This window comes from Pinus tabuliformis, chromosome 2_1 (genome assembly GCF_031772625.1).
Source record: "Pinus tabuliformis cultivar Carrire ecotype Pingquan chromosome 2_1, CPIR1, whole genome shotgun sequence".
NCBI lineage: Eukaryota > Viridiplantae > Streptophyta > Pinopsida > Pinales > Pinaceae > Pinus > Pinus tabuliformis.
This window is the reverse complement of record NC_142299.1, coordinates 455,583,752-455,611,185: the sequence shown is the minus strand read 5'-3', so window position 1 is coordinate 455,611,185 and position 27,434 is coordinate 455,583,752. Positions and strand designations below refer to the sequence as shown.

General features: G+C 36.6%; 1 protein-coding gene across 1 annotated transcript; it reads right to left on the bottom strand.

The window, feature by feature from the left end:
• Positions 1 to 14,058: 14,058 nt before the first annotated feature.
• On the bottom strand, positions 14,059 to 14,878 carry LOC149200882 (palmitoyl-acyl carrier protein thioesterase, chloroplastic-like). The gene is made up of 4 exons (XM_089401111.1): positions 14,741 to 14,878; positions 14,523 to 14,591; positions 14,185 to 14,409; positions 14,059 to 14,085 (listed from the first exon to the last, which is right to left on the bottom strand). The coding sequence occupies exons 1-4, from the start codon at positions 14,876 to 14,878 to the stop codon at positions 14,059 to 14,061; spliced, it is 459 nt and encodes a 152-aa protein (XP_089257237.1).
• Positions 14,879 to 27,434: the final 12,556 nt, after the last annotated feature.

Below are 27,434 nucleotides of genomic sequence, written 5' to 3'. Positions count from 1 at the left end.
AAGGCATTGTAGGAGGAGTGAGTGTGAGGAGTGAGCAAGGGTTCTCCTTGGGAGCCTTCGGGCAGTTTGTAAAAGGGCCATAGATTTGCATATCTGGCCGTGAATAGAAAATTCTGTGTGAATATTTGGTTTATGTGAATATGAGTATGTTGAAATCGCATGTGTGTTGATGGATCTTATTTTTTTTAATGCGCAACTGATGTATGTTCATTATGGAATCCGCTTGCCTTTCGTATGGTGACATACCGCCTTGAGTTACATGCATATGGCATGATATGGTTATATTTTATAAACGCTGCGCATCTTATTGTTTGTAATGCAAATGAAAGAATTCATAGAAGGCGTGAATGACCTTTTTGTTTCTCTGATTATTATTCGACTGTGTGTATTAGAACCGACGTTCTAATTTCATTTCATTACAACCAGATCAAAATCCTCTGTTTTGCGCAGAATAATGTTTCAACATTATAGTGGCGTCGAAAAGACCTCAGGAGTGGCCGTTGTGTATTCAGTTTGAGAAAACCTGCAGTTCGAATGGAGACATATTAAAACAGAGCTAAGTTCCGGAGATTGAGAGCGATTTAATATGAATTACAATATATATGTATCGCCTGAACCGTCGTGCAAAGGTGGAACAATCACTCATCAAATCCCCGTGGAAGTGTTAACCATCGCATAAGAGGATATCGGTTTAGGAGGAACGAATTTGTATGGAGGGCGCAGAGGTATATATATGCCTTGCCTATACAATATATGCACATGAGCTTTGATTATAAGGAAGTCCAGACTATAACCTGCGGAGATATCGAAGAAAGAGGAGAACATCCTACGGATGTGCGTAGGTAAATACATAGATATAAATATTGTATGCGCATGTCTATTTTTTATATGTATGGTGATCGGAGGATCCTGGTAGAAGCGGCCTGGGAGCGGCCTGGGTTGCATCAGGTGGTATCAGAGCTAGAGTGCTCAACTGAAGATGTTTGTTTTTTTTGAGAACTGAAGTGGGATGAATGATTTTTAATCTGATATGCAAACTACACAAGTGAACAGGATTGCGGAAGAGGAAAGAAGACAAGATCATGCAAGATCTTAAGAGGTGAGATTATTTTTCTGATTTGAAATTTATAAATGAAGTTTATGGTTGCAGAGAGTGTGGCAGTGAACCTGGCATTCAGCTGAAGGCTGGATAGGGAGGACAATTGCAGTGTCGTGAAGAAGAAGAAGGTGAGTTGTAGAGATAGCCTAGAGAGAGCAGAGGAGTGCTCAAGAGGTTCCAGAGGCAGTGAACCAGTACTTACCAAAAGACTGAGTGAGGAGAGCTCGGTGAGGTAAGTTGCAGCAAGAGAGGTTGCTGTTGCAGAGGCTAGTACAACTCATGGTGAATAGAAAACTTACGAGGAAGCAGTCTGCCAGAGGCAGAGAGAGTTTTTCTAGAGGAAGAAGAGGTTCAGAGAAATGCCACAGAGATGAAATGACTGCAGAGGTTCGAAAAAGAGAGATTGCAGAGATAAAGGTACAATTGCAGGTACTAGAAAAATGGCTACAAGAGCGGGGAAATCGGAAAGGAAAATGGATCTTTCCACTGAAGGGAAAGAGAGTGATTTGGCGACAGTTGCAGAGGAGGTTGAGGCAAATTGTGATTGCCTTGTTGAAAAAGGGACTTAGAGTTCTTGCGCCAGAGTTGGAGTTTGAAATTCCCACATGCAGATATATTAAAAGAAAAATGTTGAAGGAAGCAGTCAAGACTGAAAAGTCTTGTGGTTTTAAAACTAATGAATTGTGTATGTTTGCAGGTACAATACAGGAAGATGAGAAAATTTTGAAGTTTGTTCAAGAAGAGTTGAATCTGAAGACTCTTCAGATCGATGCTGAGATAACAAGATCACATGAGGAAATGAAGACAAAGGATAAGATCATTGATGATTTCTTGAGTTATTGGGCAAATCCAAATCAGATGGATAATGTAAAACCATGTATTTTTGTAGCTGACAATTGTGATGTGATTACAGGTTTTACTGAGGAGGATGTGCAACCTTGTGTGACTGTTACAGTACAAGAGGAAGCTTGTATGGATGCAGAAGAAGTGGATCAGTCTGTAGCACGGATAAGTGAAGCAACAGTTGAGTCTGTTAAAACTGGAAGTTTATGTATGAATGCAGGTGATGATGATATGCTTCAGCAATGCTACAGAGAAATTGCATTATTAGAATATTTGTTGGAGAATCCAGAGTATGACAGGGAGATTGTAGCAGATGAAAGAGTTCAGTATAGTGAACGAGAGGAGAAAGACATCATGGAAACAGATGGTATGAGAGAAAGACTGGTTGATAGTCTTGAGAGTTCTTTAGAGAATTCTTTGGGCAGAGAGAATCAGCATACTGATGTGCTGATTGGGATGGAACAACATACTGAGATGCTGGCAGAGGGAAGTAAGGCACTGATGCCTTATGCTTTTAATTTTAACATGTGTTCTGTGAATGCAGGTATGGTCACCGGTGCTGAGAAACATTTGACTCAGCTCAACAGTCAATTGAAGGGAAAAGAAGTTCTCTGTTCCAGAAGGCAAGAGGGGGTGGATGATCGGGTGGCAGTCAGAACAGAGACCAGCATAGAAGCAAGAAATCAGCAGCTTGAAGATTTATTGGACAAGGAAATTGAATTAATCAGAAGAATCATGCTGAAAGTGTCTCAGAAAAAGACATCAGCAAAGAAGAGAAGTAGCAGAAGCAGCAAGAGGAAGACAGCAGAAGATTGCAAGAGTACAGCTAGTGGAGAAAAGCAGCATAAAGTGTGGAGACCTGGAGAAGAACAACAGACAGAAGCAGCAGCAAATGCAAAGTTACAGTACAAGATATGGGATCCATGCAAACATAGATCTGAACACATGATCAGGAGATCATGAAATATTTCTACCTTGGGAGTATGATGCGGGAGCATTCAACTCAAAGGGAAATTATTGTAAATAATAGACATAGGGGTCATGCAATTGTGGAATTAGTTTCCTAAATTCCAAGTCACTTTAATATTTAGGCTTTTTATTAGATATTTTCAAAATAAATAAATGAGGAAATAGGAATTAAGGAGAGCTTTTAAGCATAAAGGAATGGATCTGGATCATAAGGAAGCTTTTCTATTTTAGAACACGGAAAAAGACGGAATAAAGCTGAAAAGATGCTTTTGCCATATATATGCATTGCATGTAGAGTCTTAGAGCTTTAGTTGAGTGATTTTATGAATTTTAGATCATGCTAAGTTTAATAAATTAGGAAGCCTCAAAGGCATTGTAGGAGGAGTGGGTGTGAGGAGTGAGCAAGGGTTCTCCTTGGGAGCCTTCAGGAAGTTTGTAAAAGGGCCATAGATTTGCATATCTGGCCGTGAATAGAAAATTCTGTGTGAATATTTGGTTTATGTGAATATGAGTATGTTGAAATCGCATGTGTGCTGATGGATCTTATTTTTTTTAATGCGCAACTGATGTATGTTCATTATGGAATCCGCTTGCCTTTCGTATGGTGACATACCGCCTTGAGTTACATGCATATGGCATGATATGGTTATATTTTATAAACGCCGCGTATCTTATTGTTTGTAATGCAAATGAAAGAATTCATAGCAGGCGTGAATGACCTTTTTGTTTCTCTGATTATTATTCGACTGTGTGTATTAGAACCGACGTTCTAATTTCATTTCATTACAACCAGATCAAAATCCTCTGTTTTGCGCAGAATAATGTTTCAACATTATAGTGGCGTCGAAAAGACCTTAGGAGCGGCCGTTGTGTATTCAGTTTGAGAATACCTGCAGTTCGAATGGAGACATATTAAAACAGAGCTAAGTTCCGGAGATTGAGAGCGATTTAATATGAATTACAGTATATATGTATCGATGAACCGTCGTGCAAAGGTGGAACAATCACTCATCAAATCCCCGCGGAAGTGTTAACCATCGCATAAGAGGATATCGATTCAGGAGGAACGAATTTGTATGGAGGGCACAGAGGTATATATATGCCTTGCCTATACAATATATGCACATGAGCTTTGGTTATAAGAAAGTCCAGACTATAACCTGCGGCGATATCGAAGAAAGAGGAGAACATCCTACGGATGTGCGTATGTAAATACATAGATATAAATATTGTATGCGCATGTCTATTTTTTATATGCATGGTGATCGGAGGATCCTGGTAGAAGTGGCCTGGGAGCGGCCTGGGCTGCATCAGATGTTGTGCCCTTGTCGTGCAACAAATAACAAGAAGCTCCAGTGCCTAACTAATGGGTTGGTCCCAATTTGAAGACTACATTCAAACCCACTCACCAAACTGAACAAAAAATTGCAAACCAACTGGAAACCAATTACTATTGCTTTAATGTGATATCAAACCCTTATACAAAATAAAATCGACAACTGCAAAGTGTAGCCTAAAGTTGAAGGAAATGATTTCCCAACAATTTTATTTATATACCAATAACCATACTCTAACATTTGAAAATTCACCTCCTTAATTCAAGTAATATGAAACCTCCAATATAACGAGTGAAAGAGATGATCCAACATTAGAGCTGCTTGACTATTCCTAAGTCGACCATCTATTGACAACTCATAACAAAAATTGAATGCATATCCTAAATTTATAAATGAAAGAAACTCCACCTTCGATGATGAATAGAATAAACTTACAAAACAATCTTGATAATCATGAAAAATCACCTCTTCTTGATGAATAAAACCATGGGTTCTGAACTCATTCATAATTGATGGCTTCTTCTGTCCTATGCCTTCAATTCCAAGAGCATCATCAAATGAAAAGGCAACAATATATTTTTCTTCCCTTCCATGTAAATAAAATAAACATGCACACATTCTTGGACATATTCAAACATCACGTACATATTGTGTGCATGAAAACTAATCTTCTCTTATCAAACAATTCTAATTTGACCTTTCATAATTTATCTTTAGGAGTGTCATCTTGATTCTAAATGCTAATGAGTCTTATACAAACAAATTTATTCATATCATCCATGTCATTTTGATGATCGTCAAATAGAAAAGGTAAAACATGTATATTCAGATCTTCAGGTAACTCGTGTTTACCTAAAAGTGAACTTTTATGCACTAGGACAACATTATGATTTTTATCAGAAAAAAGTTCTTGTCTAGGTAGACAAATTCCATCACATGTTGCCTCACTATTTAAGACTTTCACACATGTATTTTCAACAAATTGATCTTGAAGGGTTTCTTCTTGACATAAAATCTAAGAAAAGGAATGGGGTGAAAAACAATTTGAATGATTCTACTCATATCTTTGACTAAATATAGATTGACAAGGCTGAATTCTCATAAATTTCATGTAATATGGCTTGATTATCAACTTGCTAATCCATTTCATATTTAGCTAAAGAAGAGACATTTGATTATTGGAAAACTTGTTGATCATCATGACAACTAGCTTGAGAAGAAGATTCATAAATTTCCTGTAACATCTCCTCATCATCCATATATTCTACATCATCATAAATACTTTCAAGATATTGAATTAAACCCTTACAAAAATTAGAACAACCTTAAAAATGTGGTAAGGAAGGATGCGACTTCCCATAATGTCCAAAGAATATTCTATTGAACTATTTAAGAGAACACAAGCTTCCTAATTGCAATCCTTCAAACCATACTCTAGCTTTGTCTTCTAGGGTAGCCATAAACATCCTCATGAGACAATCCTTAGAAAACTCAACCCTCAGTCTACATACATGCATATGAAATATAACCAAATGCATACTAACATCATTTTTCTCTTCATCTTTGAACATGGGAAGATGAGTTAACCAATAAACATGAGACATGTGATTTGGAAAGCCATAGATATGAGATCGATCCCTAGGAGCATACCTGGAATTTATTCTAGTAGTGGAACTCTTATGAGAACTTCTTCATGCTACTAATATCTTGGACCCTTTGAGATTGGAGTCACAAGGGTAATATGACAACCCTAAGAAAACCCCAGTTTCCTGTTACCCTCGGGAATTAGAATGAGGAGACTCAAATAAAATCCAGGAAAAAGGATATTTTCGACTCCCGACAGATGCACCAAAATGTTATCACTGACCTAAAATGGTTGGGTTGTGTCAACCTTCAACCCAACATAAATATTTCAAACCACTTTGACTAGAAGTTATCCCTTCCAATCTGAGAAGGCTCTCTCAAAATACTTATCAAATTCACTTTAATCAACTCAAAACTACACATGACTAACTCTGATTTCTTTTTATGTAGTTTTACAAGTGAAGGATAATGTCCAACTATTGATCTCAACTATGTACAGGAAAAAGGTGTCATGTATTAAACTTAGATGTGATAATCAAAAGAGAAGCAATTAACTATAGTAACATTTTCATGTTTTAGACTTTGACAACAACCTTTTTCTATGGTTTTGTCACAAACTCTAAATACCATAAAACTAAACCTTAAATATTAATAAACTGAATTAAGTTAGAATTTCAATCATAGGGAAAGAATTTTCTATCTAGGGTTTCTAGTATCTCTACTAGGGTTTCATTGTAAACTCTAGATATAATTATCAAAAACTTAATATAACAACCAAGTTAGGGTTTCAATCACACGAGAGCATATACACCTAAGGTTTCATTCCTATAATTTCAAATGAAATATTATAAAGGTTTTGTCATCAACCCTAAATTTCGAATAAACCCTAAAGAGCTAGGGTTTTATCGTATGTTATAAATATCATAAAAAAACCCTAAAAAGTTAGGGTTTTGTAGTGAACCCTAAGGGTTAGGGTTTTACCCAGGTGAAGAAAAGATAGATAGTGCAATAAGGGTTGATTTAATTCAAATATTACACACTCTAAATAACAATGTTGATGGTTCATAACCCTAGACATGAGAGAATATATAAAAAAATAATGATAAAGGGATAGTACATTCTTATATGAACAATATCTACAACAAATCTTATAATCTTAAAGATACCTTCAATTAATCCTTTTACAAGTCTTGTAGGGTTTCCTATCGAAGGGATCCCAATGCAACAAATATTGTTTCTTTTTATAGGAGACTCCCTCTGAAAATAGAAACAATCCTTAATCGAAGTACCTTTTAGAGTATACTTGCAAAATTTCCTTTCAAGGAAAACAAAAGAGAAATGACTTTTGTGTAAAGTGGGGAAGCTCCTTCTAAATCTTACATAAACCTAGTCTTTTGCGAATTCCTTTAATTCATCAAAATAATTTAATAAAAAACACATATTAAATTTATGATCCCTAGAAATAAAAAATATTGATCATATAGACAAACATAAGGGAAATTATACAATAATAAAAACAATAGCATATACTATAAGTAAAGGATATATGAGACTTAGAATAAGTCTTTGACTTCAAGTTCCTCATTTTTAGACTTGTTTTGAGGATTACCATTATTAATAACATTAGCTTCATCCCTTTGTGCCGAGAGCTAGCAAGATATTACTTGTGTTGAGGAGGTGCAAATATATGAAATGCTCTCGTTATTTACCTGGTAGGAAAGGAGTCTAACGCTTAGGGAGGAGTTACTCGCACTATATTTCAAAGGAAACCTCTATTTTATTTCCAATATTTCATGATACTAGAACATTGAATGCCTTCAGCATTCAATGTTTCCAGTTGGTTTGCAATTTTCTTTTCAGTTTGGTGAGTGGGTTTGAATGTAGTCTTCAAATTGGGACCAACCCATTAGTTAGGCACTAGATCTTCTTGTTATTTGTTGCACCACAGGGGCACAACATCCCCATTGAAGTTAGTGTTCTCCATGATAACACTTAGAAACAGTTTTTGAGTCAATTGGTCAAATTAGAGAGGGTTTTAGAACCCCAAAATTCCTCTGGTAGCCCTCAGAGTCCTCTTTCTAAGCCCACAAGTCTGATCAATATTACATTCTTCAAGAAAGAGTTATTCCAAATCTCTCGCAGATCCTTCAACGGCTACCCAGAGGCGACGCATCAGCTTCCAACAACTATTTGGAAACGCCACAACGTTTAAGGTATAAGTTAATTTTTAAATCCCCATCTTCGAGGGTCAAATAGACGCAGATGCTATAGATAAATGGTTAAATCTGCTAGATGGATATTTTTTTGTTCATGAATTTTCGAGTGGGGAAAAGATTGTTTTCGCTCTTCTCAAAGCAACCCCCCACTTCAAGGACTGGTGGGAAACCTACTACGAGTAGAAGGATAAAAGTACAACTCACTATTTTCAGTCGCACCCACTTGGGATTCATTTCGGGATGCCATCAAGGAGCAGTACCACCCTATCAAAAGCTACGAGGAAAAATATATAAAGTGGACCATGCTCCAACAGGGAAGGGACCAAGATGTGCTAGAGTTCACCAACATTTTTCATACCCTTCGCACATAGTTGGGTATCAAAGATTCTGATCTATATTTGGTACTCAAATACTGTGAATGCCTACACAGATACATCTAGGAAGAGATGGAGTTCCTGAACATCAAAATGACATGGATGATATGCATAAATTTGTTTGTATAAGAGTCGTTAGCATTCAGAATCAAGATGACACTCCTCAAGATAAATTATGAAAGGTCAAATTAGAATTGTTTGATAAGAGAAAGATTAGTTTTGATGCACACAATATGGATGTGATGTTTGAATATGTTCAAGAATGTGTGCATGTTTTTTTTTACATGGAAGGGAAGACAAATATATTGTTGCCTTTTTTTTAATGATGCTCTTGTAATTGAAGGCATAGGACAAAAGAAGCCATCAATTATGAATTAGTTCAGATCCCATGGTTTTATTCATCAAGAAGAGGTGATTTTTCATGATTATCAAGATTGTTTGGTAAGTTTATTCCAGTCATCAGTGAAGGTGGAGTTTCTTTCATTTATAAATTTAGGTTATGCATTCAATTTTTGTTATGAGTTGCCAATAGATGGTCGACTTAGGAATAGTCAAGCAGCTCTAATGTTGGATCATCTCTTTGACTCGTTATATTGGAGGTTTCATATTACTTGAATTAAGCAGGTGGATTTTCAAATGTTAGAGTATGATTATTGGTAAATAAATAAGCTTGTTGGGAAACCATTTCCTTCAACTTTAGGCTACATTTTGCAGTTGTCGGTTTTATTTTGTATAATAGTTTGATATCACATTAAAGCAATAGTAATTGGTTTCCAGTTGGTTTGCAATTTGCTTTTCAGTTTGGTGAGTGGGTTTGAATGTAGTCTTCAAATTGGGACCAACCCATTAGTTAGGCACTAGATCTTCTTTTTATTTGTTTCACCACAGGGGCACAACATCCCCATTGAAGTCAGTGTTCTCCATGATAACACTTAGAAACAATTTTTGAGTCAATTGGTCAAATTAGATAGGGTTTTAGAACCCCAAAATTCCTCTGGTAGCCCTCAGAGTCCTCTTTCTAAGCCCACAAGTCTGATCAATATTACATTCTTCAAGAAAGAGTTATTCCAAATCTCTCGCGATGACCTAATTATAGAGTGGTTCAGTACAAGTTAATCTCTCACAGATCCTTCAACGGCTACCCAGAGGCCACACATCAGCTTCCAACAACTATTTGGAAACGCCACACCGTTTAAGGTATAAGTTAATTTTTAAATTCCCATCTTTGAGGGTCAAATAGACGCAGATGCTATAGATAAATGGTTAAATCTGCTAGATGGATATTTTTTTGTTCATGAATTTTCGAGTGGGGAATAGATTGTTTTCACTCTTCTGAAAGCAACCCCCCACTTCAAGGACTGGTGGGAAACCTACTACGAGTAGAAGGATGAAAGTACAACTCACTATTTTCAATCGCACCCACTTGGGATTCATTTTGGGATGCCATCAAGGAGCAGTACCACCCTATCAAAAGCTACGAGGACAAATACATAAAGTGGACCATGCTCCGACAGGGAAGGGACCAAGATGTGCTAGAGTTCACCAACATTTTTCATACCCTTCGCACACAGTTGGGTATCAAAGATTCTGATCTATATTCGGTACTCAAATACCGTGAATGCCTACACAGATACATCTAGGAAGAGATGGAGTTCCTGAACATCTCCTTGCTCAGCATGGTGTATCGATACGCTGTCAAAATTGAACAAAAGTTCAAACAAAAGAAGCGAGACTTTGGATCTGCGGATCCAATGACCAAAGGACAAAGCGAAGGCGGGGTGACCCATGACAACCTGTCAAAGCTGCAAGAAAAGAACAACACCAGGAAGTCAAAAAAGGACACAAGAAAGTGGTGTGAGTTCCATAAGAGCCCCTCACAACACAAGTGAGTGTCGGACCAAGCAGCCGCTGGTGGCCAAGTTGAAGGCTTCCGAATTCGATGCATGTTTTGACCCTAACCCAGAACCCAACAAGGGGAATGGCAAAGGGAAGCAGATCATTGATGTGGATCCTAGCGCCACTATTGCCACTGCCAAGATCCAGAATAAATGAGCTCGAAGATCTAGAGGAGGGGGGAACATCTTTTCCACTCATAGATGTGGGTGAAGGATTTGCCGCTGCAATTCATTGTTGACAATGGTAGCCAAAAGAACCTCATTTCAGTAGAGGTCGTGAAGCGGTTGGGCCTACTGACTACACCACACCCAAAGACGTACAATATTGGGTGGCTTCATGAAGGACAAGATCTCAAAGTTTTCCAGTAGTTTCACCTTCCCTATAGCATCAAGCCCTTCACAGACGAGGTATTGTGTGATGTTACACCTCTAGATATTTGTGATGTACTATTAGGCCAACCATACTTGTCGAGGCGACATGTTTTGTATGAATCAAGCCCTCATGCTGTCATTATTTCTTTGGATAATTCATTATACAGGATAGCGGAGGTAACCCCACCTATCGCCACCTCTTTGATCTCTACTAGGAAAGGCAACAAGCTCATCTCCTAGACTAGGAAATTCATTTTATGTCTGATTCGCTCCCAAAGTAAGGGGAAGATCGTCACCAAATCCATGACCCCTACAAAGGGTTCCTCCATGCAGCAACAACAGAAAAGGAATACGGTCATGACAGAACATAGAAACAACTTCTCCTCACCCACAGGGGTACCACACAAGCTTTAGGTGGGCAAAAAAATCTGGTTGCATCTACAGAAGAAATGCCTTACAAGAGCCCATTAGAAGCTCCAACCATGCCAACATGGTCCTTACACCATTACTAAGGCTATGGGAAATAATGCTTTGGAGCACAACAATCCTCCATTCCTTCTCCTGCACCAAGTGTTCAATGTGTATGACCCTTGACCATGCTTTCCACCATTACTGGACACATCTGAGATTGCAAAATAGTTCACCAGGGACCAAGTTCAGCAGATGGAGGAACTCAACGCAATGGGGACCATTTCTTCCTAAGAGGGTGTTGAGAGATGGAAAAGGTATGTATTTTCTATTTATTTCTTTATCTTTTCCTTTGAATCATAGCTCCTTTACGTTCTAAAATGGTAATATGTTAAAGAATTATGGTAGAATTAAGGAGATTTGTGATTGATACAAAATAACTGATTATTTTCTTTTCTATACATAAAATGGAGGAAATGGAAAGCCACTGTTCGGGAGGAAAAGACAAAGCAGAAGCAACTGATGTCCCTTCCCTAGGAAGCCATATCTAGACAAGGAGATCAAGATCAAAGCACATAGTCCAGGAGAAGAAAGGGAAAGTGCGCATCAATGCAAGAAGACAAAATGATAAACTGGAAATCAAAGATAGAGCGAATCCCTCAAGATCCTTTGATCATGAGGGATCGCTACTTCAAAAATTATTTATACTCTTGATATATCCACCTTGCCATTATAAAAAGGGACATTGCTTGTAGCCCAGGGGGATGAATTATCATTTTGTAGAATTTATTGTTGTAATTGCTACTTTGATATTCGACTCTCGTTAATCAAAACAGGGTACGATTGCTTGTAAACATTTTCATATGATCAATATATAAGTTGGTTGTTGTTCCATTCCTTTCTACTAAATTAGCCCGGTGGTGCTTCACTAGCGGCCAAGGGTCCGACCCTAGTGGATCCACTTGCTACCTGTACCATTATTTTGCAGTTCCAGTCATGTGATGATTTGATTTACTTTTCATTGCTTTGAATCACATTGCTTTCTAATTTCCTATTCCTTTACATTTTCCTGAAATCATTTCGTGCATGAAATTGTATTTGGATCGCATTTCCATTTTCTTCCACCATAACAAGATTACTATTCATTACAGCTTAAATTGTTATGCTATTCATTCTGGTTATAAAGCTTCGTTGTTCACTTCGGATTCTGCCATTCATTACAGATTGTTATTCATTTACTGTTGCTGTTCATTTCTATTAATTTAGCATTGTTCTTCATTTCCATTAAGTTAGCATTGATGTTCATTTCCATTTAGCGTTGTTGTTCATTTCTATTAAGTTAGCATTGTTGTTCATTCATTCTAGATAGGTGTTATTTCTTTCCTGCAAGGATTTGGTTTTGCTTTTAAGTATTTTGCAGTCAACTTTTTTACTATATTTCTGTTAGCAGCACTAGTGATCTATCATTTCCAGTTAATTGCTTTAGTGTGGAGTGTAAGATCAACAACTGTAAAGGACATAGGCAATCATTGTCTAAGTTCTCAGATTGTGGATTTTGTTTATATTTGATTTCATTTATATCAGTTGATAGAGGAAAGAGTTATCACTATTGCATCCATGACTGATAAACTGTTGTAGTTTTATGAGTGAATGATTTAAGTTTCAGAGCATTAAGTTTCTTTTGATTGCAATTACATTTTATTTAAAGCATCCATTTACTCTTGTATTTAGGACTGTACTACAAATTAGAAAACATTACTCTTGAAATAAATTTCCTGCCTCAGACTGAGTACACTCTTGAAATAAAAAATCGTACCTCAATTGATAATTAATGTAGGATAAATAGGAGTTCAAAAGACACCTTTTATACCTCAACATTTTGGCGCCGTTGTTGGGGAGAGTATAGCCATTTGTTTTTTAAAAAGAGTAGTGTGCATTTGATAAGTGCCTGCTAGGAGAGAATTGGGTATTAAAAATGGAAGGTAAGAACCTCCGTACGGAGCATGTAACAGCCCTGCTCCCCCACCCGCTTTCCTGTAGATTTGTTGATTAGTTTGGGTAGAAATAAGTATTTGAGTTGTGTACATGACTAAACAGAGAAAGCCTGAAAAGAATCCAAAACCACTACCTAAACCTGATAAAGCTAAGGAACCGGTGACCCTTGGCCGATCAACCTTTATAGACGATATCATCAAGAAAGCAGAATCTTAGCCATTAGTAGGCCCTAGAAAAGTTGCTTCTAGACAACCTACTAGCTCCCTTCGAGCCACAAATCACCATCTATAGCCTTTGCTAAGGTACATAGCCAAGCAGAAGAAACTGAGCAAAATTTTCAAGAAATTTAGAATTCTCACCCAATTTCTTTACAAGAAGGGAACTCTAGTAATCTCTGTGAATGAGGAGGAGGAACAGGGAAAATAGAAGAACCAAGATCCCCTATTGAAGTAGTTCAAACACTAAGTAGCCCAGATAAGGGAAGTGTTGTCAAGATCATCCAAAACAAAGCTAAAGAACCTGAAGAGCCAAAATCCCCCCAGATAATAGTTCAGCAAGGAACACTCATTATCCTAGACCAAGGAAGTGTTGTTAAGGCCATTCCTACTCCTTCTAGTTAGCCTAGGAATAACGTCCTAGAAATCACCAGCGGAGCCAACCGAGGTGATGATTTGGCGACGCTGCGTCTCTTCACGACCCTTCTATTAATAACAATTACATGTACACCACATGGTTTTTAATCTTCACTAATCTTCTATTGCCACACCACATGGTTTTTAATCTTCACTAATCTTCTACTGCCACACCACATGGTTTTTAATCTTCACTAATCTTCTACTGCCACACCACATGGTTTTTAATCTTCACTAATCTTCTACTGCCACACCACATGGTTTTTAATCTTCACTAATCTTCTACTGCTATTTCCGGGATGGAGTCCCTAATGCAATTTATTCCAGGGCACTCTCACCCACCAGTGCGGAGGTCCTCTTCCTATAAAATTACAAATAAATGAATATGCAATTACAATTAAATGAAAATACAATCACGGAACCTATGTGGCTTGGGCTTCCATTCTGTTCTCCCCCTCACAATCTCTGCGCCATTTTCTTGCAATCGAAGCAAGTGTTTGCACGCGTTTGAAGAACGGACACTTGCACATGAATAGCTCGGAGAGCAATTTGGATCTATAGAATCACCACCGTTCTTCTCTAGGCTTGTAAGTGACTGAAGGACATGGAATTGCTCACATTCTCTTCTGTACTCCAAAGTCATCTTTACTAGCTGTTCATTCTCCAAAATAGAGACTGGCACACCCTGTAAGTTAAACACATAGAAACCATAATATATATCAGCATTAAATGGTATTGATTGTTGAATATACTTAGAAAAATCCATAGCATCAAATTATTCTAAGGAGATTTGACTACCTCCATAATCCAACCAATGTACTTAACGTTGTTGACATGCCTGTTTACATCCAAATCAGTCCATTTTGGCTGCAAAAAAATTTAACCATTCATCAGTCACTGCATATTTATCTAATCCCTGGACACAATTAGCTGCCTGAAAATATGAATATGATGCTTCAGCAAAGAATGCCAGTATGTGGGCACTCTTGAAAGAGTGCAACCATATTTATCCTTACTGTTAAATCTGAATGTATGTAATCAGCAGTGTCATCAGCCAGCTTGTCTAATTTTTTATGATGACTCTGGTCAATCACTGGGCTTTCAAGATAATATGGAGATTTGGCTTCTGGAAATTTGGATAGTCTTCTGGTCATTCTGTTCATCATAACCCAGGTGCTGCACGATGAAAAGTGCACTGAACGTTATCAAACATAGCAGTGGAATTTTGAAATAGTATGCACAACCTCGGCTAAAACTATTTCAACATCTGAGCAAAGAGACTGTCATCAGTTTTACTACGAAGTGTTTTTGAAGTCTGGTCTTCATTCAGATTGATATAAATTTTATAATTGAAGAACTAAAAAGACTATTAAATACACCCATGCAGAGTATTTTAAAAGAACTTCATATATATATATATATAGAAAATAATTGTTAAAATAAAATATTTAACAATTATTATATAAAATATTTTAATGTCAATTATGTTATATTATATATCATTCAGTTTTTTTTTTATATATTGATTTTTTTTTAATGGTTAGAAAATTTGTTTAAGCATATATATATATATATATATATATATATATATATATATATATATATATATACTTCACTAAAAAATACACATCATATTTTACATTTTTAAAAAATTTGATCCCTCTCTGTGTATAATAACTCGGTACTTCAAATGAATTAAAAACTAACTATATTAAAAGTGCCAACTACACTAATCCAATTTTAAATATATAAATATATAAATATATAAATATATATATATATATATATATATATATATATATATATATATATATATATATATATATATATATATATATATATATATATATATATATATATATATATATATCTCAGCTATGTATGTGCTAGGCCTAGGAGGATTAATGTGTAAACTCTATGAAGCAATTTATTTCGTGGAATGCAATTGTATACCTCGTAGCTCGTGCAAGTATGTAGCCAGTTTTGTAGTCTCGAACAAGCCAATCACGTCTTAAGCTATCTTTCATCTCAAGCCAATGTGGATTCGTGTGAATGGATGTTTAATCTTTAAACTTCTTTTTTGAGTGCAAAAATTGAAGCTATTAAGTATGTAGAGGAAAATTTTCTAAAGGTGAAATCCTTTCCTCAAGTACAATATTAAATCTGTAGAGGTGCAAACTTCTCCTCAAATTCAATCTTTAAACCTCTCTTTTGAGTGCAAAAATTGAGGAAATGTTTGAACCTTCAAATATTTCATCCCTCTCCACCCTTGACCCTTGATAGATCCAAAGTTAAGATTGAGATATGTGGGTTTACCTAATTTTGGAATTAACCCTTCCATATTATTTAATGTTTGTTTCTATTTACTCTTAATATTTACAACATATCAATAAACTTATTTAGTAGAAGCTTCTAAATGGATGTGCAAAAACCTTAGGTGTTTCACATGTTAGCTAAAAGATCACTTGCATGTCAGTTTCTGTGTCCAAAACATGGGTGTTTGGAATGCTATCTAAACTATTATCTGCATGTTAGTTTGTGTGTCCAACTAATTTAAACATGGAGCATCTTATTTTGAGAGAGTTTTATGCTAACATGTTACCATTGAATTGGGTTGGTGATTCATTCTCAAGATTATATGTTATTAATTAGTCATTTGGCCTATTGGAGGATTAAGTTTTTACTTGCATCCAAATCTTCGCCTTTTATTCTATTTTTCAAAGTACTACAAGAACAGTCCATATAACATCTATATTTCTTTTCTCATGCTTGTTTAAATTCCATCAACATTTGTTACATTTTGTAGTTGCGGTGTTGTTAAATTTGTGGAGAAATTTTTTGAGGAATGAAGTATATTGCTCATTGGGAGAGTGGAATTGGTATTAAAACTTGGTTCGTTACGAATTTGTTGTGGATTCATTGTTTCTGGGAACTGATCAAAAGTATTGACTGCAACATTCATGGATGTCGTTATGAAGATCCTCACAATATCCCCTGGAATGGATCGATGCATATAATCATGTAATCATTTAACACTTAAATTTAGTAGTGTGTTTCCACCCTTAGCCATAGTTTTGGGTGAATGTTCTGAACGACACCAATCATATAGCGTAATTACAAAGCTCAAGTGAAAGGTACCGTCATTATCTACGGTCAAGCATCTTGAATTGTTGTTGCAATTCATAGGGTGGGATAACAAGAAAATGGATGACATAATCATGTATTGTCTTTACAATGTGAGCATGCAACTAAGCCTTGTGAACATTGTGTGAAGTTGAAGGATACCATTGAATCATCTATTCAAATTCAATTGTTTCCCTGCGCCTATTCTTCCATGGGCTTCTTCACTATGATATTCATCTACTAGGGTTTCATTGTAAACTCTAAACACAATTATCAAAAGTTTAATATAACAACTAAGTTAGGGTTTCAATCACACCAAAGCATATACACCTAAGGTTTCATTCCTAGAATTTTAAATTAACTATTATAAAGGTTTTATCATCAACCTTAAATTTTCAATAAACCCTAAAGAGCTAGGGTTTTATCGTATGCTACAAATATCATCAACAAAACATAAAAGGTTAGGGTTTTGTAGTCAACCCTAAGGGTTAGAGTTTTACCGGTGTGAACAAAAGATAGATAGTGTAATAAGGGTTGATTTAATTCAAATATTAAACACCCTAAATAAGAATGTTGATGTGACAAAAAAAATAAGATAAACCATTTTATTTTATTATGTGATATATATATGTATATATATGTGTATATATATATATATATATATATATATATATATATATATATATATATATATATATATATATATATATATATATATATATATATATATATATATATATATATGTTTAGAAGACAAGGGGAAAACGGCGGGAGCAAGCAGCAAGGTTTCAGAAAGTAGCAATGATTGTTTCTAATGGAGGGCGACAGAGGAGGGAGCTCGGCTCCCTCCTACAAGGATGCGGTATCCAACAAAGGCAAAACACTGGTGATAAACAACAAAGGCATGGCTGAGGAAAAAAACAAAGATAATGATAAGGGGATAGAGGGGACCAAGACCAAGGTAAACAGTAGCATAAAGGACAAGGAGGAAGAAGACAAAAATCATGGTTCTCGAGACCAAAAGCAAAAGGGACCTTGTAAGCCTAAAGCAGAAATCACTCCCAGAGTAATATTAAATTATCCTGCTATGCAAGCGCACAGAGAACACATGGGGAACTGTGCCATTATCTGTAAATTCATGGGACTATGGCCCACTGAAAAAGCTTTACAAACGTGGATCAAGTATCACTGGAAACCCAAAGGAAGCATTGACCTACATATTGGGTCAAAAGGATTCTTCACACTAGTGTTCTCAAACATCGAAGACAAAGACAGAATATTCAAAGGAGGACCCTACTTTTATGTAGCAGCTGGTCTCTATATGAGGCCTTGGATGATGAACTTCGTCCCAGAGCGGGAAACCTTCACCTTAGTTCCAGTATGGGTAAGGCTATATTCTCTACCTCTTGATTATTGGCAAGCTGAATCTCTAGCAGCTATTGGCAATAAACTACAGTGTTTTGTCAAATTTCTGAAGCCACAAGAAGAGGGAAATATACCTCCTTTGCAAGAATATGTGTGGAAATGGATCTATCAGAAGCTCTTCCGGATGAAGTTATTTTGGAAGTTTTTGATGAGGAATGGGTGCAAACAGTGGACTATGAGCATATCCCATTCAGATGCCATAGATACCATGAACATGGATAACTATTCAGAGTTTGCCCTTTTAGCAAAGCAGACAACAAAGGGAACCTCAATACTGCGAAGGATACAGAAAAATTTCAGAAAGTGGCAAGCAGAGGAAAAGGTGGAAAAAGGAGAATAAATCAACAACAGAAAAGAGACAGGAGGTCAGTCAAAACAAGTTTCAAGTGCTAGATGAGAATGGAGAAAACATAAAGGAAAATCAATCTCAGGAAGAAGATCCTAATGAAAAAGTAAAGGAAGAAAACAATAAAAAATCTCAAGATATGGGTTATCAAAATGAGACTGTTATGAGTGAAGCACAAATGGAGATGGACCAGGAAATGACCCAAAGCGAAATAGATCTGGAAGATCATGAATTATAGGAAATTCCAGATAAGGAAAACATCGACCTGGAAGGATTCTTGAGGCAAGGATCCAAGGGAGGAATTGAATCAATACCTCCTAAAGAATGCTCTAGAATAAAACAGTTATTTTTATGGAAAACCCAGGAAAGAGGGTTGAAGTTCATATCTTGGAATATTAGAGGTCTAGGTAGTGAAAGAAAACAAAGAATGTTAAGTAACATAATGAAGCTAGCAACACCGGATATAATCTTTATTCAGGAAACAAAATGCTCCATTCAAAAATTAAAGCAAATCCATAGCAAATGGATGGATAGATTTGAGTTTCTCGAAGTGAAAGTAGAGAACACAGCGGGAGGCATCCTTATTCTATGGAAACCCTAAAAAGTCAACATATTAGATGCAGAGGCATCAAGAAATTATTTATCTGTTATTATTTAACCAGTGGGAGTCATGGATACTTTCCTGGTCAAAAATGTTTATGGTCCACAAAGAATAGATAAGAAACTAAGACTCTTAAACTCCTTGGTAGAGCTCAGAAGCAAAAATAAAGAAATAACTTGGGTCTTAGGAGGAGATTTTAACATGATTAAATAACTTTTTGAAAAAAAGGAGGTACCAGATTGCTTAATAAAGACTCTGAACTGTTCCAAACCTTCACAGATGATATGAATATGGTTGACTCGGCAATGCATAATGGCCTTTTTACTTGGAACAACAAAATAGGAGGTGAGGTTCAGGTAGCCTCCAAGTTAGACAGATTGTTGACCTTAGAGGAGCTTATGCTAGCAAATAGAGAAATAACAGCTAAAGTTCTCCCCTTTAGCAGTTCTGATCACTAGCCGATTCAATTAGAAATCAAGGGGTTTGATTCTCCCAGGAATAAACCCTTCAGGTTTGAGAATATCTGGCTCTCCCACCCAGACTTCATCAGCAACATTGAAAAATGATGGATTGAAGATCTGCAGATCTAGGGCACTAATATGTTCATCCTACACAAAAGACTGCAGCATATTAAATTCAGACTCAAAGAATGGAAAAAGAAGGTCTTTGGTAAAATTTTTGTGGATAAAAAGGCAGTGGAAACCAAACTACAGGAACTCAGTCAAGCATTGATCACAGAGGGTTTTGATAAAGTCAAAATTCAGCAAGCTGATAAATACCATCAATAATGGGTGGAATTATGCAAACAAGAGGAAATATTTTGGAGACAAAAGTCTCGTATTCAATGGCTCAAAGAAGGTGAACGTAATACTAAATTTTTTCATAGATCCACCTTAGCTAGTATAGCTCACAACAGAATCTCTTCGATATTGAATGACAATGGAGAGCTCCAAATCTCTCATAAGAATATCGAAGATGTGTTCGTTCAACATTTTAGAAGTATCACTAAGGAAAATAATCCAGACAGAGAGCAATGCATCATAGAAATTACAAAAAATATCCCTAAGCTGGTGTCAAGAGAGGATAATTTAAACTGAACAAACCAGTCACCGAAGAGGAAGTCAGTGAGGTTATTAAAGACATGCAGAATGGAAAAGATCCTGGTCTAGATGGTTTCAATGTGGATTTTTTTAAGGCTTGCTGGAACATTGTCAAGCAGGACATTCTGAATGTTGTGGAGGATTCCAGAAGAAGCAGGACTATTCTAAGAGCCCTCAACACCTCCTTCATCTCTCTGATCCCTAAACAGGATTCAGCCCTGATTGCTGATAAGTATAGACCCATTTCTTTATTCAATGTGGTATATAAGATTATATCCAAGGTTTTGGCTAGCAAACTCAAACCTCTTCTTCCTTCTTTAATCTCAGGTGAACAATATGGTTATGTGGAAGGCAGACAAATCCTTAATAATATTATTCTAGTCCACGAGACAGTTCACATGCTAACATGCAAAAAACAGGCTGGTATGATCATGCAATTAGATATTGCCAAAGCCTATGACAAGGTAAACTGGATCTATATCAATATGATCCTTTCTGCTTTTGGGTTTGATCACAACTGGGTCAGATGGGTTCTGGCTCTAGTTACCTCTTCCAACTTTTCTATTCTGGTAAATGGATCTCCCTCAGATATCTTCACTCCTTCTAGGGGCCTCAGGCAGGGTGACCCACTCTCTCCCTTTCTCTTCATCCTCATGATGGAAGGATTGGGCAGAGCCATAAAGCATGCTAAAGCCTTGGGAAAAATTAAGGGCCTTCAATTAATGGAGAATGGTTAGACAATGATTCACCAACAATTTGTGGATGATACAATACTGCATGGAATTCCTACAGTCAAAGAAGCTTCAGCATACAAACAAATCCTGAATAACTTTCCCTTGGCTACAGGTATGGAAGTTAATCTCTCCAAATCTAATTTTTTTTTCTTAAATACCAACATTTTAATTTAGAGAAATATCTCCAGAATTCAGGGCTTTCAAAGGGATTCCCTCCCTTCAAAGAATTTGGGAATTCCCCTTACAGCCAGGCCCCTGCACAAAAGTATTTCGGAACAGGTGCTCAACAAGATGCAAGAGAAAGTTAAAAAATAGACTATCAGATCATTGAACCTAGACGATAGGTTGATACTGACAAAAGCCGTTCTACAGTCAATCCCGATTTTCTTTTTATCAGCCCTCCCAGCTCCCAAAGGTGTCTTACAGCAATTCAGGAATATCTAGAGAGACATCCTCTGGTGCAAGGAAGAAATAGGCCCTTGTTTCTTGGGATAAAATCTGCAAACCTAAGAGTCACGGGGGTCTAGGCTTAGATGATCAGGAAATTCTAAGTAATGTACTAGGAGCCAAACTCTGGTGGAGATGGGTTAAAGAACTAGAATCTCAATGGGATAAAACTTGGAAAGAAAAGAAAAATATGCAAGTTCATGGCAAAAAAATGATCTTATTAGAATGTTTGGAAACATAAAGGGCTCTTACATCTAGAATAAAGCCTAGGAAAATAGAAGCCTAGTACAAGACTACAGTTTCTGGGAAATCAGAGCAGGAGATCTTGCTCTCTTTTGGGAGGACAAATGGCAACAAGAACCAATGCTGTTAAAAGAGAACTATATAATTCCCAAGCAGGAAACAGATTCCCAGGGATTAACCAAAGTTAAAGATTTCTGTAATCTTCCTCACAACTCCAGAAAATGGAGAAATTTTAGAAACATAGACTATAGAGATGAGAGCCCCCTAAAAACAAAAGCCGAGGCAATTATGAGCATGCCAAGACAAATGAAAATCTTAGTAATAGAGGGGTAGGATCAGTTAAGATGGGGCCTCAATAAAGAAGGGAGAAGTGTGCAAATCCATAAGAATCTTTTGTTTTAGCTGGGAATTCTTACAGAGGTATAAGCGATCTTTGTACCATAATGAATCATTTTTCCAGCTAAATGTATCAGACATACTGGAATCTTGTTGTAACTTTCGAATAAGTGCCCACACTTCTTCGTCATTCTTCCATTCCTCCCTTGCTTCTTTTATCCAATCTGTTTGGATAATAGAAATGGTGCACAACAATGCTTCCACATCCTCATCCTTCCTTGAGAGTGCATCTGCCACCACATTTTGCTTCCCTTTTTTGTAGATGATTTCAAATTCATAACCCAACACCTTTGTGACCCACTTTTGTTGCTCTTCAGAGGATAATCTTTGTTCTAAAAAGTATTTAAGGCTATCATGATCCGTTTTTACCTTGAAGTGTCTTCCCATTAGGTAGGGTCACCATTTCTTAAGTGCATGGAGTATTTCCAACATTTCCTTCTCATAAGTAGCTTTGTGTAAAAACTTTCCCTTGATTGGAATACTTTCAAAAGCAATGGCTCTTTCATCTTGCATTAAAACAACACCAATTCCATTTCTTGAAGTATCGCATTCCACAATAAAGGTTTTTTTGAAGTCTGGTGTAGCTAAGACCGGTGCTTGGCACATTGCCTCTTTAAGATGTTCGAATGCCTTTGTTGCTTCTGGAGTCCATGAAAATGCATCTTTCTTCAATAATGTTGTTAGAGGTGCTGCTATTCTCCCATAATTTTTAACAAACTTGCGATAATACCCTGTCAACCAGAGAAATCCTCACAGATGCTTTATGGATGTGGGAATTTTCCATTCCTTAATGGATTTAATTTTTCTAGGGTCTACCTTAACTCCTCCATGAGATACAATATGACCCAGATATTCCACCTCTTATACTCCAAAGGAACATCTGGATCTTTTTGCATATAATTGTTTCTCCTCCAATAGTTGTAGCACCCTGTCAACATGTTCAACATGATCCTTCCAAGACTTGTTGTAGATTAGTATATCATCAACAAATACTAACACAAATTTTCTAGGGAATGGTTTGAAAATTGAATTCATCAAACCTTGAAATGTTGAAGGTGCATTGGTAAGGCCAAAAGGCATGACCAAAAATTCATAATGACCCTCATGAGGTCTAAATGTTGTTTTCGGAATGTCTTCAATCTTCATTATGATTTGATGGTATCCTAAACGAAGATCCAACTTGGTGAAGTAAATTGATCCATGCAATTCATCTAGTAATTCATCAATGACAGGAATGGGAAACTTATCTTTAATAGTGAGCTTGTTGAGCTCCCTATAATCTGGACACATGCGCCATGATCCAACCTTCTTCTGCACCAATACGACTGGAGCAAAGAAAGAACTTTGACTTGGTTGAATTATACCAGCCTCTAGCATTTCTGCAACCATACGTTTAATTTCACTCTTTTGGGCATCGGGATATTTGTATGGCCTGGTGTTTGGAGGAACACTTCCTGGAATCAGATGAATAGCATGATCATGATCACGAATAAGTGGGATACCTTTGGGAGTCTCAAATACCTTGGAATGATTGTCCAAGACTTTTTGGAGATCTGGAGAAATAGATGATTCCACTGTGGACACATCTAGCGAACATAATTGTGCAATTACACCTTCTTGTTCCTTTTTTAGAAGCTTTGTCATACCGTTAGAGCTAATTATCTTTCCCGGTTTCCCTGCAATACCCCTTAATTCAACTTCCCTTCCTTCCACAGAAAATTTCATGAAAAGTTCTTGAAAATTAAAAGCTATTGTACCCAAGGATTGTAGCCATTGGACTCCTAGTACAACATCAGCACCTCCCATTGGAATGGAAAGCATTGGGCTAGTCAATGCATATTCTCCCATGGATAGCTTGATATTATGGCACTTTCCCGAGCAATTTATTGTTCCTCCATTTGCAACCATCACTTGACACTCTAGTGCTGGATATAAGAAGCAATTCAATTCTCTTTCTACCTTACAATGAATAAAATTTTGGGTACTTCCTGAAACAATCAACACTATTACCTTTTTCTTCTTGATTTGTCCTTCTATCTTGATGGTTTGAGGAGTGGTAATTCCCACCAATGCATTACAAGATATGGTTGGATTCATTTCTTCTTTATCTAGGCTTTGTTTCTGGATTATATCCTCTTATTTTGACCTTTCTTACTCCTTTTCTTCCTCCTCTTCACAATGTATGTAGAATAATTTCTTCTTAGCACACTTATGACCTTTAGAGTATTTTCTATCACAATTGTAACAATGTCCTTTTGCTCTTTTTTCTTCCAATTGTTGTGGTGTCAACCTTATAGGTTGTGGAATACTAGTGGAAACAACACTTCCGTCTTTATAGTTGTGAGTGGTATGCTTCCTAGTTGCCATAATTTTGCTTTCCATTTTTCTTGTTAACTTGAATGCCTTCTCTAATGAATCAGGTTCCCAAAGGCGAACATCATGTTGGATATTATCCTTTAAAGACCCTATGAACACATCAATCCTATGCTCCTCTAGAATATCGTTTACCCTTATGTTTATTTTTTGGAACTCCTCAATGTGCTCCATTATTCAACCCTTTTGTTTGAGACTTATCAATTGGCTAAAAAAAGTGTTGCTTTTTGTATCCTCATAATGTGCTATCAATTCTTCCGTAAAAATTTCCCAAGTGATAAATTGTTTACGAGAGCAAAGTCATTGATACCATACAAACTGATTTGGTTCCAAATATAAAGTTTCAATACGTACCTTTTGTGTGTTTTGCACATTATTGAGATCGAAAAATTGCTCCATCTATAATATCCATGTTGCGGGATCCTTGCATCAAACTTCCTCATATCAATTTTTGGAATATGGTAGGTCTTTGATCCAACATTAGAGTCTATGGAATCATGATTAACATTTCTTTTGTTCTCATCTTGAGTTTCCTTTACTACCCTTTCACCATTACTGACCCTTTATTATAGCAACTTATTCATATTTATCATCAATTCTTCCATGTCTGTCTTCAAATCTATCTTCAAATCATCCATCTTGGCTTCCACGTCATTCATCTTAGCTTCTACACCTTTCTTTAAACAATCCATATTAGCTTCTACGCCTTTCTTTAAACCATCCATCTTATATTCTGTTCCTTTTTGTGCAAGGGACAGTTGTTGCACATGGTCTTGTAATTTTGATATACCATGTTGCATTTCTTCCTCTTCTTCATGAGTCATGCTAGAGCTTTCAGGTTTCTTACTAGGTGTTTGAATTTTCTTTCCTCAAGACATCAGTTACCGATAATACTGCTCTACTATGCCCTTTCAATTCCCTCAAAATAACTTTTCAAACCAAGCTTAAGCAAAAATTTAAGAAAATCTACACACCTCTTTTTCACTTTGTAGGAGCTCGATATTGCCTCTCATGTATCTCTGTACTTTTCAATAATCTAGATCTGGATTTATGACCTGCAGCAGCCCTTTGTGTCCTCCTTCCAATTCCACATGTCTGACCCAAATTGGATTATCCAAGGAAGAGTTATGCGAAATCTCCCACAGTGACTTGATTATAGACTAGTTCAGTAGAGTGAACTTGTATGATGTGCCACGAGTCGCATCCTCTTTCTGTACCTTCTTACGAAATTTCAATTCGATCCCCAGAGAGAAAGTTATGACGCTTTTCCCCAGGTCACCTATTTGGAATGTAATTCAGGAGTCTGCAAAAAGACCAACTTCCTCAGATCATATCTCAGCAAATATATTTGCAAACAGCTCTAAAATTCGGACTCGAGGTTCAGCGTGATTTCTTATCAAACGGGTTTTTTTTGCAACTTCTGAAACGTTGCAGAAAAGAAGATATAATGAAAATACCACGATGACCTGTTTGGAGCAGCGAAACCCTAGAATCCAAAGCTCTGATACCAAATGTTATGAAACCAGCTCAAGAAAGGATAGAAAAGATAGATCAACGCCTTAGAATTCAGCCTCTTCGAGGGGGAAACCTCCTTTACATTACATAAATGAACAATTCTTGGATGATTCAAATGACAAAACCTCCTTTCTATATATAGGAATCTAAGGAGTCACAATATAACCAAGCCGACCTAACAATAATAATATAAAGCCACAAAAATAACAATAGAGGGATTCTATGGGGCACAGTAATAACAATATGGGGATAATAGGGGCACAACAATATTAATAAGGGGTACAACTACAATAGTAATGGGGTAATCACTAGTATTATAGGGACCCAAACATCATTTTACATCTAGGGTTTCTAGAATCTCTACTAGGGTTTCATTGTAAACTCTAGCTACAATTATTAAAAATTTAATAAAACAACTAAGTTAGGGTTTCAATCACATGAGAGCATATACACCTAAGGTTTCATTCCTATAAATTTAAATTAACTATTATAAAGGTTTTATCATCAACCCTAAATTTTCAATAAACCCTAAAGAGCTCGGGTTTTATCATATGTTATAAATATCATCAACAAAACATAAAAAGTTAGGGTTTTGTAGTGAACCCTAAGGGTTAGAGTTTTACCTGGGTGAAAAAAAGATAGATAGTGTAATAAGGGTTGATTTAATTCAAATATTAAACACCCTAAATAAGAATGTTGATGATTCATAATCGTAGACATGAGAGAATTAGTAATATAAAACTTTTAAAGATAACGTGATAGTACATTCTTATATGAAAAATATCTAAAACAAATCTTATAATCTTAAAGATACCTTCGGTTGATCCTTTTAAAAATCTTGTAGGGTTTCCTATTGAAGGGATCCCAATGCAACAAATATTCTTTCTTTTTATTGGAGTCTCCCTCTGAAACAAGCAACAATCCTTAATCTAAGAACCTTTTAGAGCATACTTGCAAAATTTAGAAGACAAGGGGAAAACGGCGGGAGCAAGCAGCAAGGTTTCAGAAAGTAGCAATGACTGTTTCTAATGGAGGGCGACAGAGGAGGGAGCTCGGCTCCCTCCTACAAGGATGCGGTATCCAACAAAGGCAAAACACCGGTGATAAACAACAAAGGCATGGCTGAGGAAAAAAACAAAGATAATGATAAGGGGATAGAGGGGACCAAGACCAAGGTAAACAGTAGCATAAAGGACAAGGAGGAAGAAGACAAAAATCATGGTTCTCGAGACCAAAAGCAAAAGGGACCTTGTAAGCCTAAAGGAGAAATCACTCCCAGAATAATAGTAAATGATCCTGCTATGCAAGCGCACAGAGAACACATGGGTAACTATGCCATTATCTATAAATTCATGGGACTATGGCCCACTGAAAAAGCTTTACAAACGTGGATCAAGTATCACTGGA